The sequence below is a fragment of the Capra hircus genome, chromosome 10 (genome assembly GCF_001704415.2).
Source record: "Capra hircus breed San Clemente chromosome 10, ASM170441v1, whole genome shotgun sequence".
Classification (NCBI taxonomy): Eukaryota; Metazoa; Chordata; class Mammalia; order Artiodactyla; family Bovidae; genus Capra; species Capra hircus.
In genome coordinates, this window is record NC_030817.1 from 30,882,326 (window position 1) to 30,906,116 (window position 23,791).

Sequence of the window (23,791 nt, forward strand, 5' to 3'; positions counted from 1 at the left end):
TCATATAAGAAACACAATATAATTTTATCATTGCCCCAAGATTTTTGAGGAGATTGCCCTTATGTAAGATTCTCTGTTATAATTTTCTTGATTCCCACAATTAGCAAATGAGACTATATTTTTAAAAGTTTAGACTCTCTTAAAAAAAGTAGTACTAAAGAGAAATGACAGAGTGCTACATCTATCTTATGGTTGATTAAGCTCTGTGTTACATGCTTGTTAAGTCATAAGAACTAGAAGTAGTAAATAGCTAAGCAACTATACTTAATTATCCTTATTTTAGAGAACGCAGATTAAGAAATCTTAATTATACATCATGCCATAAGACAAATCTCAACTGACTGAAATCATACTAAATATATTTATACAATCATAAAAGTTTGTTCTTCAATCAAAACGGAATTAAATCAACAACAGAATGAAATGTGGAAATTAAAAGACATATTCCTAAATAACCAACAGGTCAAAGAAGAAACCGCAAGATAAATAAGAAAACATTTTCAGATGAATGAAACACAAATCAAAACTTGTGACATAGCAAAAACAATCCTCAGAGGGAAATTTATAGTTACAACTGTATATATTAAAAGAACAGAAGTATCTTAAACCAGTAACCTAATCTTCCATCTTAGGAAACTACAGAACAAAGAGCAACTAAATCTCAAGTAAGCAGAAGTAGAGAAATAATAAAGACTAGAGTAGAAATTAATAAAATAGAGGATAGAAATATAATAGATAAAATCAATGAAATCAAAAGCTGGGTTTTTTTGTTTTTGAGGAGATCAACAAAACTGACAAACTTTTAGCCAGACTGACCAAGAAAAATACACAGAAGATGTAAATTACTAAAATCAGGAATGAAACAGATAACATTACCAGCAACCTCACAGAAAAAAACATAAGAGAATATTATGAAAAACCATATGCCAACAAATTAGGTCACTTAGATGAAACTGACAACTTCTAAGAAAAAGACATAAATTACCAAACTGATTCATAAATTACCAAAACTAATTCAAGAAAAAACAGAAAATCTGAATACACATATAACAAGTAGAGAAACTGAATTAGTAATTTAAAAGTTTCCCAAAGAGAAAAGCTGATAGCTTCAATACTGCAAAATACTACATAGTACAAAATAAGATACATACTGAATACTATGAACATTTAAGAACTATTAATATAGTCAAATAATCTTGGAAAAAAACAACAAAGTCATAAGATTCGCACTTCCCAATTTTAAAACTACTACAAAGCTAGTATTGTAATCAAGACAGTGTTGTACTAGCATAAGGACAGATATATAGACGAATGGAAAAGAGAATGGGTGTCCAGAAATGAACCCTTATTTTTGTTGCTTGACTTTCGACAAGGTGCCAAGAAAAGTCACTGAGGGAAACATAATAATTTTTTGAATAAATGATACTGAAACCACTGTACATCCATATATAAAAGAATGGATTTGGAAATTTACCTCATAACATGTACAAAAATTAATTCCAAGTAGATCACAGAATCAAGTGTAAGAACTAGAAGACACAGTAAATCTTTATGATCTTGAAAGCAGTGTTTATTAGATATGACACCAAAAAATACAAGCAACAAAAGAAATAAATAGAACTTCATAAAAATTAAAACTTTTTTGCTTCAAAGGACATTATCAAGTAAGCTAAAGAAAACCCACAGAATGGGAGAAAAATTTTCCTGATCATATATTTGTCAAGGAACTTATGCAGAATATATGAAGAACTCTTATTACACTTAACAGTAAAAAGGCAAATGACCTGGGTAAAACTGGGCAAAGAATTTGAATAGACATTTCCTTCAAAAACATACCCAAATGGCCAACAAATATACATAAAGATGAACCATTAGCATTCAGAGAAATGCACTATTGAAATCACAAAAAGAGAGTTCACATTCATGAAAATCCTATAGTGAAAAAGTAAGACAACTGTTGGTGTCTTTCGCCAAATGCAAAAGACAACATACTAGATAATTTCGATCATGTGAAATGTCCAGAACTGGAAAGTCCCTGGAGACAGAAAGCAGATTAATAGTTGCTGGGGCAGGAGTAGTAGAATGGATGGAGAGTGGAATGGAAATGACTATTAATGTATATAAGATTTCTTTCTGGGATGTTGAAAATTACCTAAAATTAGATTGTGGTGATGGCTGCAAAGTTCTGAATATATACCACAGAACTTCAGACTTTAAGTGAATGATTTTACGGTACATGAAATACATCTCATTAAAGATGTTAAAAAGAGATATTCACCAGTAAGAGTTTGATTCCTGTATCCAGGCTTCTGCTCCACCATAGGTCTGTATTGGAGATCAGCAAGTGCACTGCTGATACAATGACTGTCTCCAATAAGGCATTTTCTGTATTTTGCCATACCTGCAGTACACAAATTAACCATTTTACTAGGGAGAATTTGATAATTTAAGTAAACTGCTAAATAAAATCTTAATTTGGGAACAGGTACATACTATTAAGTGCATATTAGTATTACCATTCTAAAAGCTCTTGTGAATCCAATGCAGACGGATACAGAGTGAAGCCTTTGTAAGGAACTGTCCAATGAAAGAAATGCTATCATAGCCAAAGGTGACACTAAGACAAAAATGAGACAAATTTAATGAAGGCAAAATAATCTTTTACCATATCTAATTTTGGCCTGTATTTTTATGAGCACATTCAAGCAATTAATTAAAAAAGAATAAGCAAACAAACCAAAACATAAAATAATATCTATATGCAATATAACATTATACAAATACAGGAATTCTGTGATATTTTGATATACTTCCTAGATATAATGCAAGTTTATTAAGTTTTATCTGCCTACCTAGATTTATTAAAATCCGTCTGACAACACCAATCTTCATGAGCTTTGTCTGCTTCTCTAGGAATAAAGTCACAGTTTGCACATCCTTTGGATAGAAAGGGTTCCGGAAAATTCCAAAGATATAGATACTTTGAATTTCTTTAAGTATCCACAGTATTATAAATAATATCATCAAAGTATAGCCAACAACAGCCTGAGGGCTGTTTTTGGAAATCTGTGAGAAACTAGCAAAGTGATGCAACAAACCAGTTTCTAAGAGAGCCAAGACTAATACAACGCTGTAGAAAAGGTATTCCCTCCAAGTAAACCGGATTTCTGAACCACTGGATAAAGCATTAGATTTGGTTCCAACTCTGTGTCTGGTCACACTGTGTTTGACGACAAGAACCATCTCACTTAGGTTAAGACTCAGCAAGAACCCAAGTCCAGTCATGAAAAGAACCACACCAACAGTGCTGGGAATGAAATAAGATGCTACAGCTGTTCCAGCAGAAATGATGAACATTATTAACAACCTGCAGAGGGGGGGGAAAAAAAAAGATCTGCTTGAAAAGAAAAAAAAATGTTCCTTGAGAATAAATTACACTATCGCTTTAATACTGAAAATAATTACCGTAGGTGAGTTGACATAGATGAGCCTCCAAGGCCGAACTCTAAAACCTGCTCCATTGCCCATAAGAAAAGTGCATCAGGTGGGGGTAGGGTCCCGAGTGCCCAAAAAAAGGGTAAAAATATAAACAAGATGTGTAAAATCTGATTCATCTGTTCTAGAGCTGGTATATTTATCATAAACCTACAATAAAAAGAAAGTATTTAAATCATACAAAACAACAAATAGAAGATCTTTCCAGGAAAAACAAAATATATGCATTTTCTTCTACACCCTACCTCTGCCCTGAAACAAGAAATACATTTACAAAGAGGTCCTAGTACCAAACTGCAAAAGATCAAAAACACAAATTGTGATCACTGTCCTCCTATACCAGCAAGTAGTCAATTGTATACAAGTGTAGTACTTAGAAAATATATGTATTCAAATGTGAAAAGAAGGACTAAGTAATTAACTAAATAAAACTCAGTTTAGGGATTTGTAAAACTAAACTGAGCCCATGGCAAAAATACTTCTCCCTTAAATGTGTAAACATGGCTCAAATTACATTGGCTACAATTCCACTAAAGAGTCTTTAGAGTTTAAAAATTTTTAATTTAAAATTGCAGGCAACTCTAGAAAAGCCAAGGATTTCCTAGGGTTCATAAATTAGCAGCTAACAAAGAGGGAAAGCTCTTCTTTTCCTCCTACTCTCTCCTGTACTGACTTGCTCCCAGGTCCTAGAATTTCAAGTCAGTACATTCAGTGTCAGAGGTCAGAACCGGAGGTTATGAACACATCTCTGTGGTTTAGCCTGGGAACTTAACCAGCACATACTATTTCTATTTTGAATAAACAGTGGTACAGATTTGGGAACAGAAACTTGTACAGCACAATCTCATTAATGAGTGAAGTCTATCTTAAGTGGAGAAAATGGTTTTTGGTACAGCACTTATCATCAAATTGCTTCAAATAATTTGATAAAATCTTTAAAGCACAGAAGAATAAACATTATCTATATGTTGTCAAGTTTTTTGGAATAAGGTTAACCAAACACCTTGCCTGGAAACCAACAATGCTGTAGTACTTACAGGGTTCCAAAGACAATTTTCAGAAGAGAAAACTAAATCTCAAAACTTATAGCATAGTAATTATACTTGAATATCTGAGCTGCTAGGAATCAAAGTTAAGCAGAAAGGCAACTTCAGTAATTATCCACTTTAGTGTAAATTAACAGCCCAGAAACAAATGCATAGCAACTACAATTATAATAATGGTATAAATGTGCTTCCTCACACAAATACCAGGATGATGCAAGCTAATGTACTCTGCTTCATACTCTATGTCCTTCAAATTTTTATAAGCAGAGAGAATTAATGAACACAATTAATTAACAATGTGATGCTACATTAGAGGATAATACTTGCTGTAGTGTAGTTTTAAAATAAAATTCATTTCATTCTGAGATGAAAACACTCCAGTAACAAAAAAGAAAATCAAACCACACACAATATGCCGTAGGAAAACGTATAGATTTGTATAGCTATTTTTGTTCTTTTTTAAAAAACACAACAGTTCCCTTGCTAACATATTCAAAGAAAGGATAATTTGTGTAAAAATAATGTATACTCAGGAAATATTTACCCAAGTACTATTCCTGCCCCTCCAATCTGTTTTTGTCCTTAAAGTAAATAAGAAATAGTACAAAAGGTATAAATATATCACAAATAAATAAGAACACATAATTGAAGTAACCAAACATTGTGATTACTTTCCTATGTGTATGATTCAGGATAATCAAACAGATGATTAATGTGGTTCTTTTATACAGAAAAATGTTTAAATCTTAAAGTTTCTGATAACATAACAGGAATTTTCTAGAGCAAAAAAGAAAAAAAAAAAATCCAAGCCTGCAAGAAAAAAACCTGTTTTTCTAACAACCATAAAAATATTTCAAGTTCTGTACACTAACTCACAATCCACGAACCTAGAAAAAGATGTTCTTAATACATAGTGAATAAAATGATATAAATATGCATCATTCATTCAAACAGTTCCTGACAGTCTATGAATTAAGAACTGTAGGTTTAACATTTGTCTTTAATAAAAATGTATAGAAAAAATCATTTAAAAATTATTATTATACAACTATGCTAGGTAGAATAAAGGATGAAGAAAGAAGTTTACTACACTGTATGGCTTATCTCTTAAACTTTTTCTTTGAAAGGAAATTAAGATACAACTTGACATATCTGACAACTCTCCAAATTTGAATACACATTTCATATAGTATTTATCTGCAGTTATCTCATCTACAGTGAGATAGTAACTCAATAATTTACATTCTGAAAATAATAATCTTATTAACTTAAATCTTTCAAAAAGGGTCAAATGTGTAAATATACATTTAAACTTGATTTTGTTAACTTCCCAAAATCAAGCAATTAACATATTTTATAGTTAGAAATTCTAGTGGTACTAAGAAATCAATTTTAACAGAATTTCCATAAATTCTTTTCACATATCTGATTAGCTGAATAACTATAAAGCTGTTATAGTGTCCTCTGGTCCATAAATGTAGCACAATTAGAAAAGACTAAGAGCTAAGGAACATCAGACATCTTAAGAATCAGTTTCAGTACACAAACTGGCTACACATTTTTAAATGCCTTGTTTTCTTTTAGGCTACCATAACAAAGTAGGATAGACTAGATGGCTCAAACACTAGAAACTTATTTCTCACAGTTCTGGTACATAACAAAGTATGCTAAGACAGGTAGCTCAAACAACAGAAATTTATTTCTCACAGTCTGAGATCAGAATGCCATTATGATTGGATTCTAATGAGAACTCTCTTCTGGCATCAGGAAGCCAATTTCTCACTGCATCTTCATGTGGTGGAAAGAGATGAAACTCTCTAGTGTCTCCACAGGGGCACCAATTCCATGAGGGACTAGGACTACACCAACTAATTACCTCCCAAAGACCCTCACAAAATATCCCGACACTGGAGGGTTAGGGCTTCAACATACGAGTTTTGAAGAGACATACAGTCAGTCCATAACATTCCACCCCAGTCTCCCAAATTCACATTCTTCTTATCTGAAAAATACATTCATTCCTTCTCAACAGCCACAAAATTCTTAACTCATTCCAGCATCAACTCTAAAGTCCAAGGTGAGGTGAGGTGAAGTGGCTCAGTCGTGTCTGACTCTTTGCGACCCCGTGGACTGTAACCTACTAGGCTTCTCCGTCCATGGGATTCTCCAGGCAAGAATACTGGAGTGGATTGCCATTTCCTTCTCCAGGGGATCTTCCCGACCCAGGGATTGAACCCAGGTCTCCTGCATTGGAGGCAGACGCTTTAACCTCTGAGCCACCAGGGAAGTCTAAAGTTATATCTAAATATCATCTAAATCATATACAGGTAAGACTTGAGGTATGACTTATCCTGAGGCAAAATCCTCTCCAGTGTGAATCTATGAAACCAGACAAGTCATGTTCTTCCAAAACCCAGTGGTGGGACAGGCAAAAGATGGACATTCCCATTCCCAAAGGGAGAAACAGGAAAGAAATAAAGGGGTGTTTGGTCCTAAAGAAGTCCAACATCTGGCAAGGCAAATTTCATTAGATTTAAAGGTTGGAGAATAATCCTCTTTGGTTTCATACTCTGCTCTCCAGGTACCTAGAGTGGCATGTGACCCAAAGAGCTCTAGATGTGGGTCCTACACACCACAGCTCTACAGAGCAGTACCAGACCCAACGCTTCCAGCAGAAACCTTCTAGCCTGCTGAAACCTGATAATCTCAGAATCACTTTTGAGGTCACTTTTCTCTCTTCTTAAAGAAAAACACATGTTCACAGCCAAATAACTCTAATATCCCTGTCCTGTCAAATTTAAGAAGCTGAACAGCCTTCATTCATTATATCTTTATTTCAAACTCGAAGTGTTTCTACTCATATAAACCCAGAAACTCATTAAATTCAATGAGTGACAGTCTGGCCACACCTTTGGTGTTCCCTTCAGAATATGCTTTCTCATTTTTTACAATATGGACAGGCTGACAGTTTCCTAAACCTTCAACCTCTGGTTCCATTTTGCTTAGCAATTCCTACTTCAGTTCATCTCTCTCCTTTATATTTTACTATAAGCAGTCAGGAGAAATCAAGCTGTTCATTCAACACTTTGGTTAGAAATCTCCTCAGCTATATGTCCTAATTTATTACTCTCAAGTTCTACCTTTCACAAAATTTCAGAAAATGGTTCAGCTAAGTTCTTTACCACTTTATAAGTTCTTTGCGACTTTCTAACAAGGATTGCTCTTTCCTCTAGTTTCCAATAACCTGTTCTCACTGCTGTCTTAAGAGCTCACCAGAATTGCCTTTAATGTCCATATTTCTAGCACTCACTTCAAAACTCTTCCAGCCTCTACCCATTATCCAGTTCCAAAGCTGCTTCTATACTTCTAGGTATTTGTTATGGGAGTACCCCATCTTCTAAAAGAATCTTTGGTGGCTCAAATGGTAAAGAAACTGCCCACATTCCAGGAAACCCTGGTTCAATCCCTGGGTCAGAAAGGTCGCTGGAGAAGGAAATGACAATTCACTCCAGTATTCTTGCCTGGAGGATTCCATGGACAGAGGAGTCTGTCAGGCTACAGTCCATGAGATCACAGAATCAGACATGACTGAGCAACTAACACTTTCACTTTCACCCCAGCTTCCTGCTATCAAAATCTTAGCTAGCTCCTAAACAAATACTATAGTCTGAATGGTTTAAACAACTGAAATTTATTTCTCACAGATCTGAAAGTCTGAGATCAGAATGCCACCATGATTAAGGTATGGTGAGAACTCTTTCTGGCTTGCAGGCAGCTGCCTTCTCCCTTTACCTTCATATGTTAAAGGGAGAAATCAGACTCTCTGGTGTCTCTTCCTATAAGGGTACTAATCCCATCCCACTAGGGCCGCACCCTTATTGTCCTATCAGCTCCCCAAAACTCCATCTCCAAATACCACCACAATGCAGGTTAGGGATTTAACATAGGAATGTGTGTCACCACTCAGTCACTCAGTAGTGTCCAACTCTTTGCGACCCCATGAACTGCAGCCCACAAGGCTCCTCTGTCCATGGCATTTTCCAGACAAGAATACTGGAGTCAGTTGCCATTTCCTTCTCTAACATATGAATGGAGGGGCACAAACATTCAGTGGTGCTGTAAGTGGCGCCTCTACATTTCTACTGGTGAAAGAGAAAATTGCAAACTATAGAAAGAAATGTCAGATTTAGAAAAGGCAAGCAAAAGAGGTCAAATACTTGTGTTTAAAACAGCTATTTTCTCTTTTTCTTCCACAGTAAATTGATTTTAAAAGATCAGTTATTTTCTATAGTTGCTGCTAAGTCGCTTCAGTTGTGTCCGACTCTGTGCAACCCCATAGATGGCAGCCCACCAGGCTCCTCCGTCCCTGGGATTCTCCAGGCAAGAACACTGGAGTGGGTTGCCATTTCCTTCTCCAATGCATGAAAGTGAAAAGTGAAAGTGAAGTCACTCAGTCGTGTCCGACTCTTCGCGACCCCATGGACTGCAGTCCACCAGGCTCCTCTGTCCATGGGATTTTCCAGGCAAGAGTACTGGAGTGGGGTGCCATTGCCTTCTCCAATTTTCTACAGTTACTACAACAAAATTAAGTAAGTTCTTCAATCCATTCATAATCCATTCAATCTATGTATAACATTTATCAGTATCAATTTTAAATTTGTTTTCCCCTCACAGGAAACTTCTGTCTCTTTTCACAGGTTTTAGCCAGGCTATGTTACAGATTCATGGCTCCTTATTTAAAGTAAAATACAGGAATGAAATTTTACTTATAAAAGATTTTCTTTTTATTCTTCAATAAGATTTAACTACTGCTTTAGAATGAATGTTTAACAAGATTAGTCCTAAGAGATTAATTATCAAAACAACTTATCACTCAATGGTTTGGTGACTTAATTCATAGATTCTTTTTTAATACTAAGGATATTGCTTAAAAATAAAAAAAGTTATAAAGTATTTGACAGTTTATTACCTGTGTACAAGATCTACAGAAACGAAGAAAAAAATATAAACAAGTCTCATAAGAGGAGTGATTTCATACGCATCCTGGGTTTGGAAAGTTGCAGACTCTGTAGGTGTGTTTACAATTAATGAATATTCTCCTATACACAGCGTCATCCATCCAAAGACAAAGAGTAGAACAGTGACTCCTGCACTGCCATACAGCAGGGTTATTCTATGTGGGAGCAAATACCATGTTCCAAGGCCACACAGTAATCCAGCAAGAACAGAATGAAAAACTGTGTTGGCTGTATGTTTTTTGCCAGGAATTAGAAATTTGATGGTCTCAGCACCAGCACAACCTGTAAACTCATGCTCATCTTCCTCTGCTAAGATGTCTGTGGTCAGCATTCTCTCCACTGTTACCGATTTGTTTCTGGCGTATAAACTTGTGAACTGGATGACAAATGCAGTGAAAAGCATCAGTCCACCTGAAAGTGCTGCTGTGTAATAGTCTTCCAGGATGCCTAATTGGTACAAAAGTGTTCCTATTCCACCTAAAACCCATGGCATCAAAAAAAGGACAATCTGATTAACATATATGTAAGGAGGGGCACAATAGCCCAGTCTGAGTCGAGGGCCTCCAAGAACAGTCTGTGGAAAGCGCTTCAGGAAGAAGTCTTGTTTGTAATTGTTCAGCAGAGGCACATCTGGACTCATCCTTCTCACTCAGATTATTCTGAAAGTCACTTTCTTTTCTGTAACACAGCAGTCACTAAGAAAAAGAAAAAAATCACTATTTGAAAACGTCATACTTAAAACATAAGAGAGAAAAAAATCCACATGTCCATTAGTTAGTTCCTTAGGGCAGGATTTATATCTTCACTTCTCTAGCTTCTTTCCATTGCCTGACACATACTTGGCACAAAACAAATAGTTGCTAAGTGCTTTTTAAGTGAATATGAAAAAAAAATATCCACTATTAATTTACACAGAACTTAGATAAACTTAGAATTTCTTAAGTAACTCACATTTTCAGATTCTAAGGTCAAAGGCAAGTTCAAAAAGCCAGTACTCTCAACGCAAATCTGCTAGTGGTTTAACTGATTATTTCCCTGAGTGTTTCTGTTGTTTGTTCTTTTAAACTTTTCTATTACAAGGGTGAGCAAAGTTCTTCTATAAAGGGTCAAATAGTAAATATTTTAGGCTTTGTGGACCATATGGTCTCTGTTTCAGTGACTCAACCCAGCTGTTGTTGCAGAAAAGCAACCATAGATAATATATACATAAGTGGATATTAGTAGTCACATTTCAATGTAACTTTACAGTCTTTACCCAAACAGGCTGTGGGCCAGATGAGCCTGTGGGCCACAGTTTGCCAACCTCTGCTATAAGATAAGGATATTCTCTGTAATTCCCTTGAACTGAAATGGAAATAGAGGTGGAAATTAGAGACACTAAGTGTTAGTAGTCGCATCTCTTAACAATTATAGTAAATTTAGGTTTTCCGCTAATTTAAAAAGTCAAATTCTGCTAAAATAGTAGTGTTTCAATAAGAAGCCATTGGCAACTCAACATGTAGTAGGAAGAACAACTGGAAACCAAAGACTCTAAGGGTCGCTTTACATGCTTATTATTAACTAGGTTACCACATGCAAACCACTTCATGACTCAATTCATGCACAACAATGTGACTGTACAAAGTACCACTGAACTGTACACTTAGAAATGGTAAAGATGGTAAATTTTATGTTCTATGTATTTTACCACACACAAAAAACTTAAAGCCATCTTAAAGTAACTTTTCTTCCCATCAGTTTAAGACAGTCTTTCTGAAAGTTACTCCTACCCAACCAGTATCAGCCCTGGAGAGAGCTTTTGGGTCACCATTAAGAATTACCACCTTACAGCACATCTTGGGAAGTTGGGAAGTTCTTTATCCTGTGAACACTTATCGTCTTGTATCTTCCAGCTACTGGTCTTAGTTCTACACAGAAAGTCATAGGTTTTAATCACATCACAGCCCTGCAAGTAATCACAAAATAACAGAACCAGGGGGCCAGATGGAACCTTATTTGCTGATAGTTTAACCTCAGGAAATGCAGACTGCCTTCTCGCTCTCTGAATGAGCGTATCTCCTGCATACTGATGTCAGGTCCTGTGTTCTGATATGCTTGTTCAGCAGAGCCATGGGTAGGTGGGCAAAGATTCTAATTTCAATTACCTGTGGATGATGCTCTCAGACAGGAAAACGAGCTTGGATGACCAGCTTAGGCATTTAAAAGCTGACTACTCTTTCTCCACTAAGGCAAGTCAGGAACAATGTGAGATGACTTGCTGGGAAAGGAAGCCAGAAATTGAAAATACCTTATAAACTAGATTACCTAGCTGTTACTGCCCATATTCAATTACCTTTTAGTACTTTTGAGTCTTCTGTAAATATTCTGTGATTATATTCCAAAGAATGGAATAGTCTAAAGAAGATCTATTGTTGATTTGGAAACTTGGAAAGATGCCTACAATATACTGCAAAGTAAAATAAACACATTGATGATCCCATTTGTATTAGAAAAAAAAAAAGTATGCACACTTTCAGGTATACATGGTTATTCCACGTGTGTAAGTGTATAAACACTAGGCTTCGTTTGTATTTCACATATAACATTTTGATACCTCTTCAAATTAGCAAATATCCTATAGGACTCTCAACCCATGCCCTGCAAAAACATCCTGTGGCCTCTAAGTGGCCATGCTCATACCCTCTCCTTTGCGCAGGTTATCTTCCCCTTCCTTTCATAGTAATCTTAGTCAACTTTCAAGATTCAGTCTAATCCTTTCCGAAATTTTGCTGAGCACTTAGACCAAACGGTCCTCTGTATACTCAAAAGATGGCTTATTTATAATATACTCATCTTGTAACATGTATCAACTAGGGGCATTTCTTGTATTAGTTATCTCTTTACATGGTATCTTTTCATAATTTTTTTCTCTACTAATAAATTATTTGTGGGTAAGGGCCAAATCTTGAGATACTTCTGATTCTCTATAATATTTAGTAAAATACCCTGGCACAGAAAGGCATGTAGTACATTAATGGCATAGCTTAACTAAGATTAAAGTTGAAGAAAATTAAATATTGCTGTTTGAAAGGGAAGTTGGATGTTGTTTACTGTTTCTGAAAATTTCTTCCAGCATATCCTGCCCCATTCAAAACAGTAAACCCATAAACTCTTTATTTCCGGTTTTTAAATGTTTGCAAAGTATCTTCATTTACTTCTCTTATGGACTAAATAATGGCATCTAATGATAGTACTACCAGCTCAGAGAAGATATTGCCTAGAGCAGTATAGTATCCCAGTAATACTGGAGCAGAATGAGCCTGAAGGAGAAATATGGCTGGGTTTCTTCCATGGAGAAGGGAATGGCCAGAGAATTTTAACATGTCAGAAGTCTAATTTTAATTTGCTACATGTTTAATGATATACTTTAATCTCCTTCATTATCAGGAAAGAGGAGTTAGTTCTTACTGGGAGAGAAAAGTGGAGGAAGAACAGCAGGCACAAGGGACAAAACAGGGCAGGAGTGATGCTGGAGTGAGGACAGACTAAAAAGTCTGAAGAGCACAAGTTCCCTCAAGAAGCCTTAGAAGCATGGGGAGGACACGGGGATGGTGATTTATTTTAAAAGCATATAAAAAGAAAGGCTGAAAGATACAGGACTGTTTGCCCTACAGAATGTTTCTTAAACAGATGTCTATGGTTAAAGAAGTTTGAGAAACTACTATACCAGACTGTCATCTTGAAAAGTCACAATGGATATCACCAGACCAAAGATTCTGAGACATTTTCAAGTTTAAAACAAAACAAAACACCATTTCAAATCTGCTTAAAATATATCATTTAAGTTTTCCACACTTATTTGACCTTGGAACCTATTTTCCCCTTGATATCTAATAACGGATCATGTGTGCAGTGTTTTGTGGAAATTGCTTTCAGAAATATTGGCCTGGGCTTCAGTTGGAACCTTAAATATTTAGCCAGGTGGAGTTAAAAAAGATATACCATTTAAAGAAGAATGTCATGAATGAAGGTACACAAGAAAAAATAAATAAATAGAAATTTCATAGGCAGCATGTACATCAGGTTGTTTTTTTCTCATACCGTAAGGATAAAAGAGGATTACATGACAAATGCTGTAAATTCATTTAGGCAAAAATTATGATAAATTAGTACTGTTTGGCTTTTACTTTATTACAGATCTTGGAATACTTTAAAAACATCTTCTTTGTATGAAAGGACAGTTACATTTATATAGACAGATTTTCTAAATCTTAATCTGGATTACTAACATGAAAAATAAAGTCAGATTAAAATTAACTCCCTAAATGAAAATTTGGCACACTCTGAGAGACTGCTAAAGACAGACTGATGTATTTATATGGCTGCTACTTACAACATGTTGAAATGAATAACAGCTCAAGGCTTTGGGGGAAAAAAATGTAAAAGCTGTGAAAAGAGAAGTTAAGGGATAAAGATGGTTCCCACAGCAATGATTTAAGCCGTATGCTTTCTTCATGGAGAAGGAAATGGCAACCCACTCCAGTGTTCTTGCCTGGAGAATCCCAGGGATGGGGGAGCCTGGTGGGCTGCCGTCTATGGGGTCGCACAGAGTCGGACACGACTGAAGCGACTTAGCAGCAGCAGCAGCTTTCTTCATATGCTACTCTGAAAGCAGACCGACAAAACAGTCGTAAATAGGTTGCTTTATTTGGAATTCGAGTCGCATTTTTTACCTGTTATCCAATAGGAAACAGAGATCAATTTGGCAGTGATACAGATGGGAGTACTTAGTTACCAAAATCTTAACTTTGGTAATCATGCAAGGTATTAGCCTGAAAATTCCTTAAAACAAAGAAAGAGATAAGAAAAAGTGGCACTTTGGGGGGATTATTCTGAATTCATAGTTCTCTATATTTGGCAAAAAGAATTCCTAGAAATAGAAGATTTAGCAATTGCCTGATTTTGGTTAGCAAAGATTACTTAAAAAAAAAAAATCTAGCATACTGTTTTTATTGTTGGTTTCATTCACTGAATCCACACATTTATTTTCTATTAGATTAGAATTTTTTTTTTTTTAATGAAAAAGATACTAACGTAAGATCTACCCTCTTAGATTTTTAAGTGTACAATGCAGCATTGTTAACTGGCAAGGTAATGTTGTACAGTAAGTCTCTAGAATTTATTCAGCTTGGTAACTAAAACTTGCTAAATAGTAACTTTCCATTTATTCTTCCCCCAAGTGCCTGGCACATTATTCTACTCCCTGTTTCTAGGACTTTGACGATTTTAGATACCTTTGTAAGTGGAATCATGTAGTATTTGCCTTTCTGTGACTTACTTATTTAATTTATCATGTCTTCCAGGCTCATCCATGTTGTCACATCTGGCAGGGTTTCTTTTTTAGGCCTTATTAATATTCCACTTTATGTACATACCACATGCTCTCTATCCATTCATCAGATGATGGACACTTGGTTTGCCTCCACTTTTTGGCTATTATGAATAATGCTTCTGCTTATTTAACTTCTATGCAGAGTACATCATGAGAAACGCTGGACTGGAAGAAACACAAGCTGGAATCAAGATTAGCGGGAGAAATATCAATAACCTCAGATATGCAGATGGCACCACCCTTATGGCAGAAAATGAAGAGGAGCTAAAAAGCCTCTTGATGAAAGTGAAACAGGAGAGTGAAAAAGTTGGCTTAAAGCTTAACATTCAGAAAACGAAGATCATGGCATCTGGTCCCATCACTTCATGGGAAATAGATGGGGAAACAGTAGAAACAGTGTCAGACTTTATTTTTTGGGCTCCAAAATCACTGCAGATGGTGATTGCAGCCATGAAATTAAAAGACGCTTTACTCCTTGGAAGAAAAGTTATGACCAACCTAGATAGTATATTCAAAAACAGCGACATTACTTTGCCGACTAAGGTCCGTCTAGTCAAGGCTATGGTTTTTCCTGTGGTCATGTATGGATGTGAGACTTGGACTGTGAAGAAGGCTGAGCGCTGAAGAATTGATGTGTTTGAACTGTGGTGTTGGAGAAGACTCTTGAGAGTCCCTTGGACTGCAAGGAGATCCAACCAGTCCATTCTGAAGGAGATCAACCCTGGGATTTCTTTGGAAGGAATGAAGCTAAAGCTGAAACTCCAGTACTTTGGCCACCTTATGCGAAGAGTTGACTCATTGGAAAAGACTCTGATGCTGGGAGGGATTGGGGGCAGGAGGAGAAGGGGATGACCCAGGATGAGATGGCTGGATGGCATCACGGACTCGATGGACGTGAGTCTGAGTGAACTCCGGGAGATGGTGATGGACAGGGAGGCCTGGCATGCTGCGATTCATGGGGTTGCAAAGAGTCGGACACAACTGAACGACTGAACTGAACTGAACTGAACTGAAACATGAAAGTGCAAATATATTGAAAGACTCTCCTTTCAATTAATTTGGATAAATGCCCAGAAATGGAATTACTGGATCACATGGCAGTTCCATTTTTAATTTTTTGAGGACTCTTCATAATGTTTCCAGTAGCACTGTACTACTTTTGTGCAATGTGCCATTTTGTATTCCCACTAACAGTGGGAAGGTTCCAATTTCTCCACATCCTCCCCAAAACTTGCAATCTTTTTTTTTTAACAGCTATCCTAACAGGTATGAGGTGATATCCAAGGAGTACTTGTGCACTGTACCTCTACTAAAGTTTTGTTGTACTTTGAGGAACATCAAGTTTCAGTAAATCTTTGCTCTCCCTATTTTTAACTTCTAAAAGCACTTTTTCATCCCTAAATATTGCTTTTTATATAATACTATTATTATTTTGTGAATATGCTCTATCTCTCTGAGAATATTCATTACATATATGCATATGTGTTGTGTGTGTAGATAAATGTCACGTATTTTTTGTAATTGCCTCATGTCCTTGGCCTCTTTTCTACTGAAGTATTCACTTTTCTTATTTCAAAAAACTTTTTATATATGAAGGATATCAATTGTGACTTATGTTACAACCCTTTCCCCCCACTATGTTAACTTGCTCTTGAAGCACTGTTAGAAGATGCTGGCAAGGATTAACCATTACATTTTAATAGTTGTTAAAACAGACTAAATTCTTCCTTTCACAGAGAAACAGCTAAATGATAAATTAGTACTTTCCACAAATGTAAACACTGGAATAACTTTTGATGATATACAATGTGTTAGGTGATAGTACAAAGATTGCTGTCTGACTCAAAGGAGTTTATAACCAAGTAGAAGAGAGATAATTTTCCTCCCAAATAATTGTTACTGTTAAAAGCAACTCTGGAATTATTTTAATCTTCATTATGAAGAACACAGAGTAAGCAAGGAACAGAAAGTTAGTTTACAAGTTAAAAATATTAAAAAAAAATTAAATTTGACAAGAAGAAGAAATTCTTGCTATATTTAAAAATGCCAACACAAACTTTGTCAATAATGAATAGAATGTGCTCATCCATGTTCCAAAAAAGTATTTTTTTTGAAATTTGAAAGGGGGGGCTTCCCTGGTGCCTCAGTGGTGAAGGAGACACAGGTTCAATCCCTGGTCTGGAAAGATCCCATATGCTGCGAAGCAACTAAACCTGTATGCCTCAACCATTCAGTCTGTGTTCCAGAGTCCAGAAGCCACAACTACTAAGCCCATATGTGGCAACTACTAAAACCTGGGCACCCTAGAGCTTGCGCTCCACAACAAGAAAAGTCACTGCATGAGAAGCCTGTGCACCACAACTTGAGAGTTGCCCCAGCTCTCTGCAACTAGAGAAAAGCCTGCACAGTAAGAAAGACCCAGCACAGCCAAAATAAATACATTATTTTTAAAATATGAAAGGAAATATACAAAAGTTCTACTTTGCTAAGCATAATCACCTTTACTAATTCGGAAAACCAAAAACTTCATGTTAGGAAAAAGAACTGTACACAGAAAACTATAAGACACTAATGAAAAAAATCAAAGAAAACATAAACAGATGGAGAGGTATTTCACGTTCCTAGGTACGAAGAATCAATTTTGTGAAAACGACTATACTACCAAACACAATCTACTGATTCAATGTGATCCCTACCAAATTACCAATGGCATTTTTCACAGAACTAGAACAAAAAATTTCACAATTCACATGGAAACACAAAAGACCCTGGATAGCCAAAGAAGTCTTGAGAAAGAAGAATGCAGCTGGAGGAATCCACCTTCCTGACTTCAGATTATACTACAAAGCTACAGTCATCAAGACAGTACGGTACTGGCACAAAAACAGAAATATAGACCAATGGAACAAGATAGAAAGCCCAGAAATAAACCCATGCACCTATGGGTACCTTATTTTTGACAAAGGAGGCAAGAAGATACAACGGGGCAAAGACAGCCTCTTAAATAAATGGTGCTGGGAAAACTGGACAGCTACATGTAAAAGAATGAAATTAAAACACTTCCTAACACCATACACAAAGATAACTCAAAATGGATTAATGACCTAAAGGTAAGGGCAGAAACTATAAAACTCCTAGAGGAAAACATAGGCAGAACACTTGATGACATAAATCAAAGCAAGATCCTCTATAACCCACCTCCTAGAGTAATGGAAATAAAAACAAAAGTAAACAAGTGGGACCTGATTAAACATAAAAAGCTTTTGCACAGTAAAGGAAACTATAAGCAAGGTGAAAAGACAACCCTTGGAATGGGAGACAATAACAGCAAATGAAACAACTGACAAAGGATTAATTTCCAAAATATACAAGCAGCTCATACAACTCAATACCAGAAAAAGAAACAACCCAATCAAAAAGTGAGAAAAAGACCTAAACAGACATTTCTCCAAAGGAGACATACAGATGGCTAACAAACACAGGAAAAGATGCTCAGCACTGCTCACTATTAGAGAAATGCAAATCAAAACCACAATGAGGTATCACCTCAAACTGGTCAGAATGGCCATCACCAAAGAGTCTACAAACAATAAATGCTGGAGAGGGTGTGGAGAAAAGGGAATACTCTTGCACTGTTGGTTGAAATGTAAACTGATACAGCCACTATGGAAGACGGTATGGAGATTCCTTAAAAACTAGGAATAAAATCACCATATGACCCAGCAATCCCACTCCTAGGCATATACCCTGAGGAAACCAGGATTAAAAAAGACACATGTATCCCATTGTTCACTACAGCACTATTTACAATAGCTAGAACATGGAAGCAACCTAGATGCCCATCGACAGATGAATGAAGAAGTTGTGGTACATATACACAATGGAATATTACTCAGCCATAAAAAGGAATGCATTTGAGTCAGTTCTAATGAGGTGGATGAACCTAGAACCTATTATACAGAGTGAAGTGAGTCAGAAAGAGAAAGATAAATATTGTATTCTAACGTACATATACAGAATCTAGAAAAATGGTTCTGAAGAATTTATTTTCAGGACAGCAATGGAGAAACAGAGAATAGGCTTATGGACATGAGGAGAGAGGAGAGGGTGAGATGTATGGAAACAGTAAGATGGAAACTTACATTACCATATGTAAAATAGATAGCCAACGGGAATTTGCTATATGGCTCAGGAAACTCAAACAGAAGCTCAGGGGCTCTGTATCAACCTAGAGGGGTGGGATGGGGAGGGAGATGGGAGGGAGGTTGAAAAGGGAGGGGATATATGTATACCTATGGCTGATTCATGTTGAGATTTGAATTCTGTAAAGCAATTATCCTTCAATTAAAAAAACAAACAAACTTCATGTTAGGAAAAGAAACAAAATGGCCTACATTGAAGAGTTCTTCAATCACACCAAGCTACTGACATATGAAATGGAAGTTCTGGGGGTTTTTTGTGTGTGAATTGAGAAACAGAAGGATAAATTTGGAAAAGGGGTTTTCAGAGAAGGGTGGGCCTGAGAGAAATCTACAAATGTCAATATAGGAAGCTTTTGTTACCTAAGCCAGCATGGCAATGGCAGGTAGGACTACTTGATAAGACAAACACACATAAGAGGGGAAAGTGTCTAAAAGGAAACGTGCTCTCCATCAAGAAAGTGAAAACAAGGCAGGGGTGGGTGGGGGCAGGATGAATTGGGAGACTGGGATTCATCTATATACACTACTATATATAAAATAGATAACAAATGAGAACCTACTGTATGGCCCAGGGAACTCTGCTCTGTGCTCTGTGGTGACCTAAATAGGAAGGAAATCTGAAAAAGAGGAGACATATGTATATGTATGGATGATGCACTATGCTATACAGCAGAAACTGACACAGCAGTATAAATCAACTATAACCCAATTTATAAAAAGGAAAATAAAATAAAAAGTAAAAGGTAATGGAAAAAATGCAAAAATCATTCACAGAATGGGAGAAAATTTCTGCAAATTATATATTCGTTATGGGACTTGTAATGACAATCTAGAAAAATGTCTTACAACTTAATGAAAATACAAATTTAAAACTGGCCAAAAGATCTGAACAGACATTTCTCCACAGATAATACACAAATGGCCAACATAAGCATACGAAATGATGTTCAACAACACTACTCTTTGGAGAAGTGCAAACCAAAACCACAATATCTTCAAATCCACTTGACTGGCTATATAAAAGACAAACAATAACAAGTACTGCCAAAGTTATAGAGAAATCAGAACACTCAAATGATAATGTAAAATGGTCCAGCTGCTTTGGAAACAGTCTGGCAGTTCCTTAAAAGGCTAAACGTAGAGTTATCATATTCCACTCCAGTATTCTTGCCTGGAGAATTCCATGGACAGAGAAGCCTGGCAGGCCACAGTCCATGGGGTCTCACGGAGTTGGACACAACTGCGTGACTAACACACACGCACACACACCATATAACCTAGCAGTTTCATTCCTAGGTACTTACCCATGAGAAAAGAAAACATTAGCCTACACAAGTATTTGTACATGAACATTCATAGAAGAAATATTATTAATAGCCCCCAATGGAAACAACATAAATGGCCATCAACAGATGAAATAAAACGTGATATATCCATAGGTGCATGCCCAGTTGCTTCAGTTGTATCCGACTCCTTGCGACCCCATGGACTGCAGCCTGCCAAGCTCCTCTGTCCATGGGATTCTCCAGGCAAGAACATTGGAGTGGGTTGCCATTTCCTTCTCCAGATATAGCCATACATTGGAATATTAACAAGACTACAAACAACAGTGAAATACTGATGCACGCTATTAATACAACATGAATGAACCCTGAAAACAGAATGCTAAGTGGAAGAAGCCAATCACAAAAGGCCACATACTGTACAATTCCATTTATCTGAAACGTCCAGAGCAAATCTATAAGGACAGAAAACAGATTAGGGTTTGCCTAGGGCTGGTGGGGACAGTGAAGACTGGAGGGCAGGGAGAATGGCTGCTAAAGGGTACAGAGCTTTTTGGGGGCGTGATGAAAATGTTTTAAATTTGAATTGTATGGAATGTGAATTTTAATCTCAATAAAGTTCTTACAAATGAAAAAGAAACAGAAAAGGTCACCCCCCTCCTTTCTGTGGCAGCTAATAACTAGTGGGCAGTTCTTTAAGTCGGAAATTAAATAAAGTGATGGTCAGGTGTCTAAACAATTAAACGACTAAAATGGCAACATCTTAACTGGCTTTGGATGCTATGATAAAGATGTGGAGATTTGGCATGGGTGATGATAGACATCCAATAATATAAAGGATGGGCTCTGCCCTAATTGCGGGAATGAGAAAAAAATCCACCTAAGATTATACAGCTGAATAAGAGAAAAAAATAATTCAGAGGCCTGATAAGTAACTTCTGGTGGAGTAGACTTCACAGAAGTCAATGTTGGTCCTTGATAAACACAGGATTGTGGAGAGACAGTGCAGATCGGTGGGGAAAGAGTTGTTCCTGTTCAGGAGTCCGTGATTTGACTGATTCAGGGCAAAAGTGGAGAAAAGGAGAAAATTAATACAGTAGCAAGGGCCATAGTTCGTAATCTTTATTTGGATAACAAGCCCATTCCTAAACCAAGACTGAAAGGGCCATTTTCCATTTCACAAGTGTCTCTCAGAAACAAAATACTAAAATTCAACAGTCTAAAGAAGCCTTACGAACGAAAGTTAAAAGCACACCAGATAGATGAACTCTAGAGACAGAGCTCATCTCATGTCTTAAAAAATGCAATCATCACTCTGCACAGGCTTGGAAATTAAGGCGGCCAAGAACTGCCCAGGTGGGTATCAGGGATCTAACGTACCTGGAGTCACCTGAGGGAAGAGGCGAAGCGAAGGCATTCCGGTGACGGCACTTTTGCAGGTATACCCGGGCTGCGCGCTCCCGCCGGAAGGCTGCCTGCGGTCCGAACGCCGAGGCAGAGGAACTGTGGCGGCCACGGCAACCAGCTCACCGCGGCGGCGTCGCGACCGGCACCTCGTTTCCATGGCTAACGTCAACTCCAGCAGGCGCCCCCGGGCGTGGAACGGACCTCGGGGGCGGGCCGCGCGCTTGGCTCGTCCCGCCCCTCGGCCTGCGGTTACATCTGGGCCTCAGCCCGACCAGGCAAGGCCGAGTGCGGGGAGAGGCGCGCTCGGATCGTTCCAGCTCTCAACGCTCGCCTGACCCGGGACTGTGGGACTTGCGTGGGCTCGGGCCTCGCCTAGGGCCCAGAAGCGGCGGTAGGGGATCGTCACTCTAGCTCTGAACTTTCACCCGCGTCGCGCTTCCACGCAAGAGCGTCGTTGCCCTGGTGACGCGACGTTCCTCCGGAAAGTAGAGCGCTGGGGCTGATAGAGAGATTTTAAGAGCCGGCGCCATTTTGAGAGCGTGTAGCACTCAGTGGTCTGACTGACGAGTCTGGGTGTAGTGAGCCTCCAACCGCTCAGGGTCCCGCGACCTACGTTAACCACAGCCGCACGTTGGCTGTCGCCACCCAATACATTGACGGTAATAAATGCGTTTAAGTGATACTTCATACATATACGTGTTCGCTGTCGCCCCTTTATTGCATTTTTCGCCCAGGAGTGGATTTGTGACTGCATTTTAAATACTATGAACCAAAATACCCATAAGTGAAACATGCCACCATGGTGTTTATTAATAAAGTCAGCCAGAGTTACCGTCTTCCATCTTTTTAAAAAAGCTATTGTTTAAATAATGGCGGACAATTATTAGTGGTAGTAAGTTTTGGTCTGGGAGTCTTTACAGGGTGGCCTTGAAGTCCCCAGTTTTGGTAGTTTGAAAGTTAAAACATGCCCATCACGACTGCCTACATATTCCACCAAGTTTCATTGCTTACCTAAGTTTTGGACACCTTCCAAAATGCAAGTTAAGAGCTCTTTAAATTGGTCTCTTAAGGATTTAGAGGTGAACTTAAAGCCAATTTGTAGGTATCTAGGTAGCCTTGTCTCCTTCCTCCCCCTCCCGCATTGATCATCAGTTTTGCATACACAGAGACTCTTGATTGGCTTAAGGACTGTCTGTTTGGATCTCCTTATCTCAGAACTATGAATGCATCCTTTTTAGTTTCTTTCTTGGTTTTACTGAAAGTAATGGCTTAGTTCTTAAGTACTTAGGATTTCGGACCATAATGGGGGAAACCTTTTGGTGTTAATTTAAAGAAAGCAACCTGACTCATTGGAAAACACCCTGATGCTGGGAAAGATTGATTGAAGGCAAGAGGAGGAGAGGACAGAAGACGAGATGTTTGGATGGTATCACCAGCTCCATGGACATGAGTTTGAACAAGCTCGGGAGTTGGTGATGGATGGGAAAGCCTGGTGTGCCTGCAGTCCATGGAGTGGCAAAGTCGGACAGACTGACCGACTGAACTGAAAAGAAACCCAAGGCTAATAAAAAAGAAGATACAAATCTATCCAGAGGAATAGTGTAGTTTATTGAAACCATGTGGAAGAAAACCCTTTGCACCATCCATGGTGATAATGAGGTAGAAATTACTAGGCAGTCAGTGTAGAACTCTGAGACCTCTGGACTTTTTTTCAGTAAACGTCTTGCTCCATTTTCCTGAATTTCTGGAATGTGTCTTTGGTCTGATCAATTATCAGCACCCAGATCCAGGGAAAGTGAAAGTAAAAGTCACTCAGTTGTGTTGGGCTCTGCAACCCCATGGACTATACCATCCATGGAATTCTCCAGGCCAGAATACTGGAGTGGGTAGCCAGTTTCCTTCTCCAGGGAACCTTCCCAACCCAGGGATTGGAACCCAGGTCTCCCACATTGCAGGCAGATTCTGTAGT

The 23,791-nt window shown here is 37.7% G+C and overlaps 1 protein-coding gene across 1 annotated transcript in view; it reads right to left on the reverse strand.

Annotated features, from left to right (window-relative positions):
* Positions 1 to 21,901, reverse strand: part of PCNX4 (pecanex homolog 4 (Drosophila)) — a 39,647-nt gene extending 17,746 nt beyond the window's left edge. Inside the window, exons 1-6 of the mRNA XM_005685924.3 lie at positions 21,796 to 21,901; positions 9,511 to 10,254; positions 3,466 to 3,645; positions 2,853 to 3,367; positions 2,517 to 2,617; positions 2,279 to 2,401 (exon numbers count right to left, since the gene is read on the reverse strand). Coding sequence (XP_005685981.1) covers positions 2,279 to 2,401; positions 2,517 to 2,617; positions 2,853 to 3,367; positions 3,466 to 3,645; positions 9,511 to 10,199 — 1,608 coding nt within the window. The 5' untranslated portion in view covers positions 10,200 to 10,254; positions 21,796 to 21,901. The remainder of the gene's footprint in view (positions 1 to 2,278; positions 2,402 to 2,516; positions 2,618 to 2,852; positions 3,368 to 3,465; positions 3,646 to 9,510; positions 10,255 to 21,795) is intronic.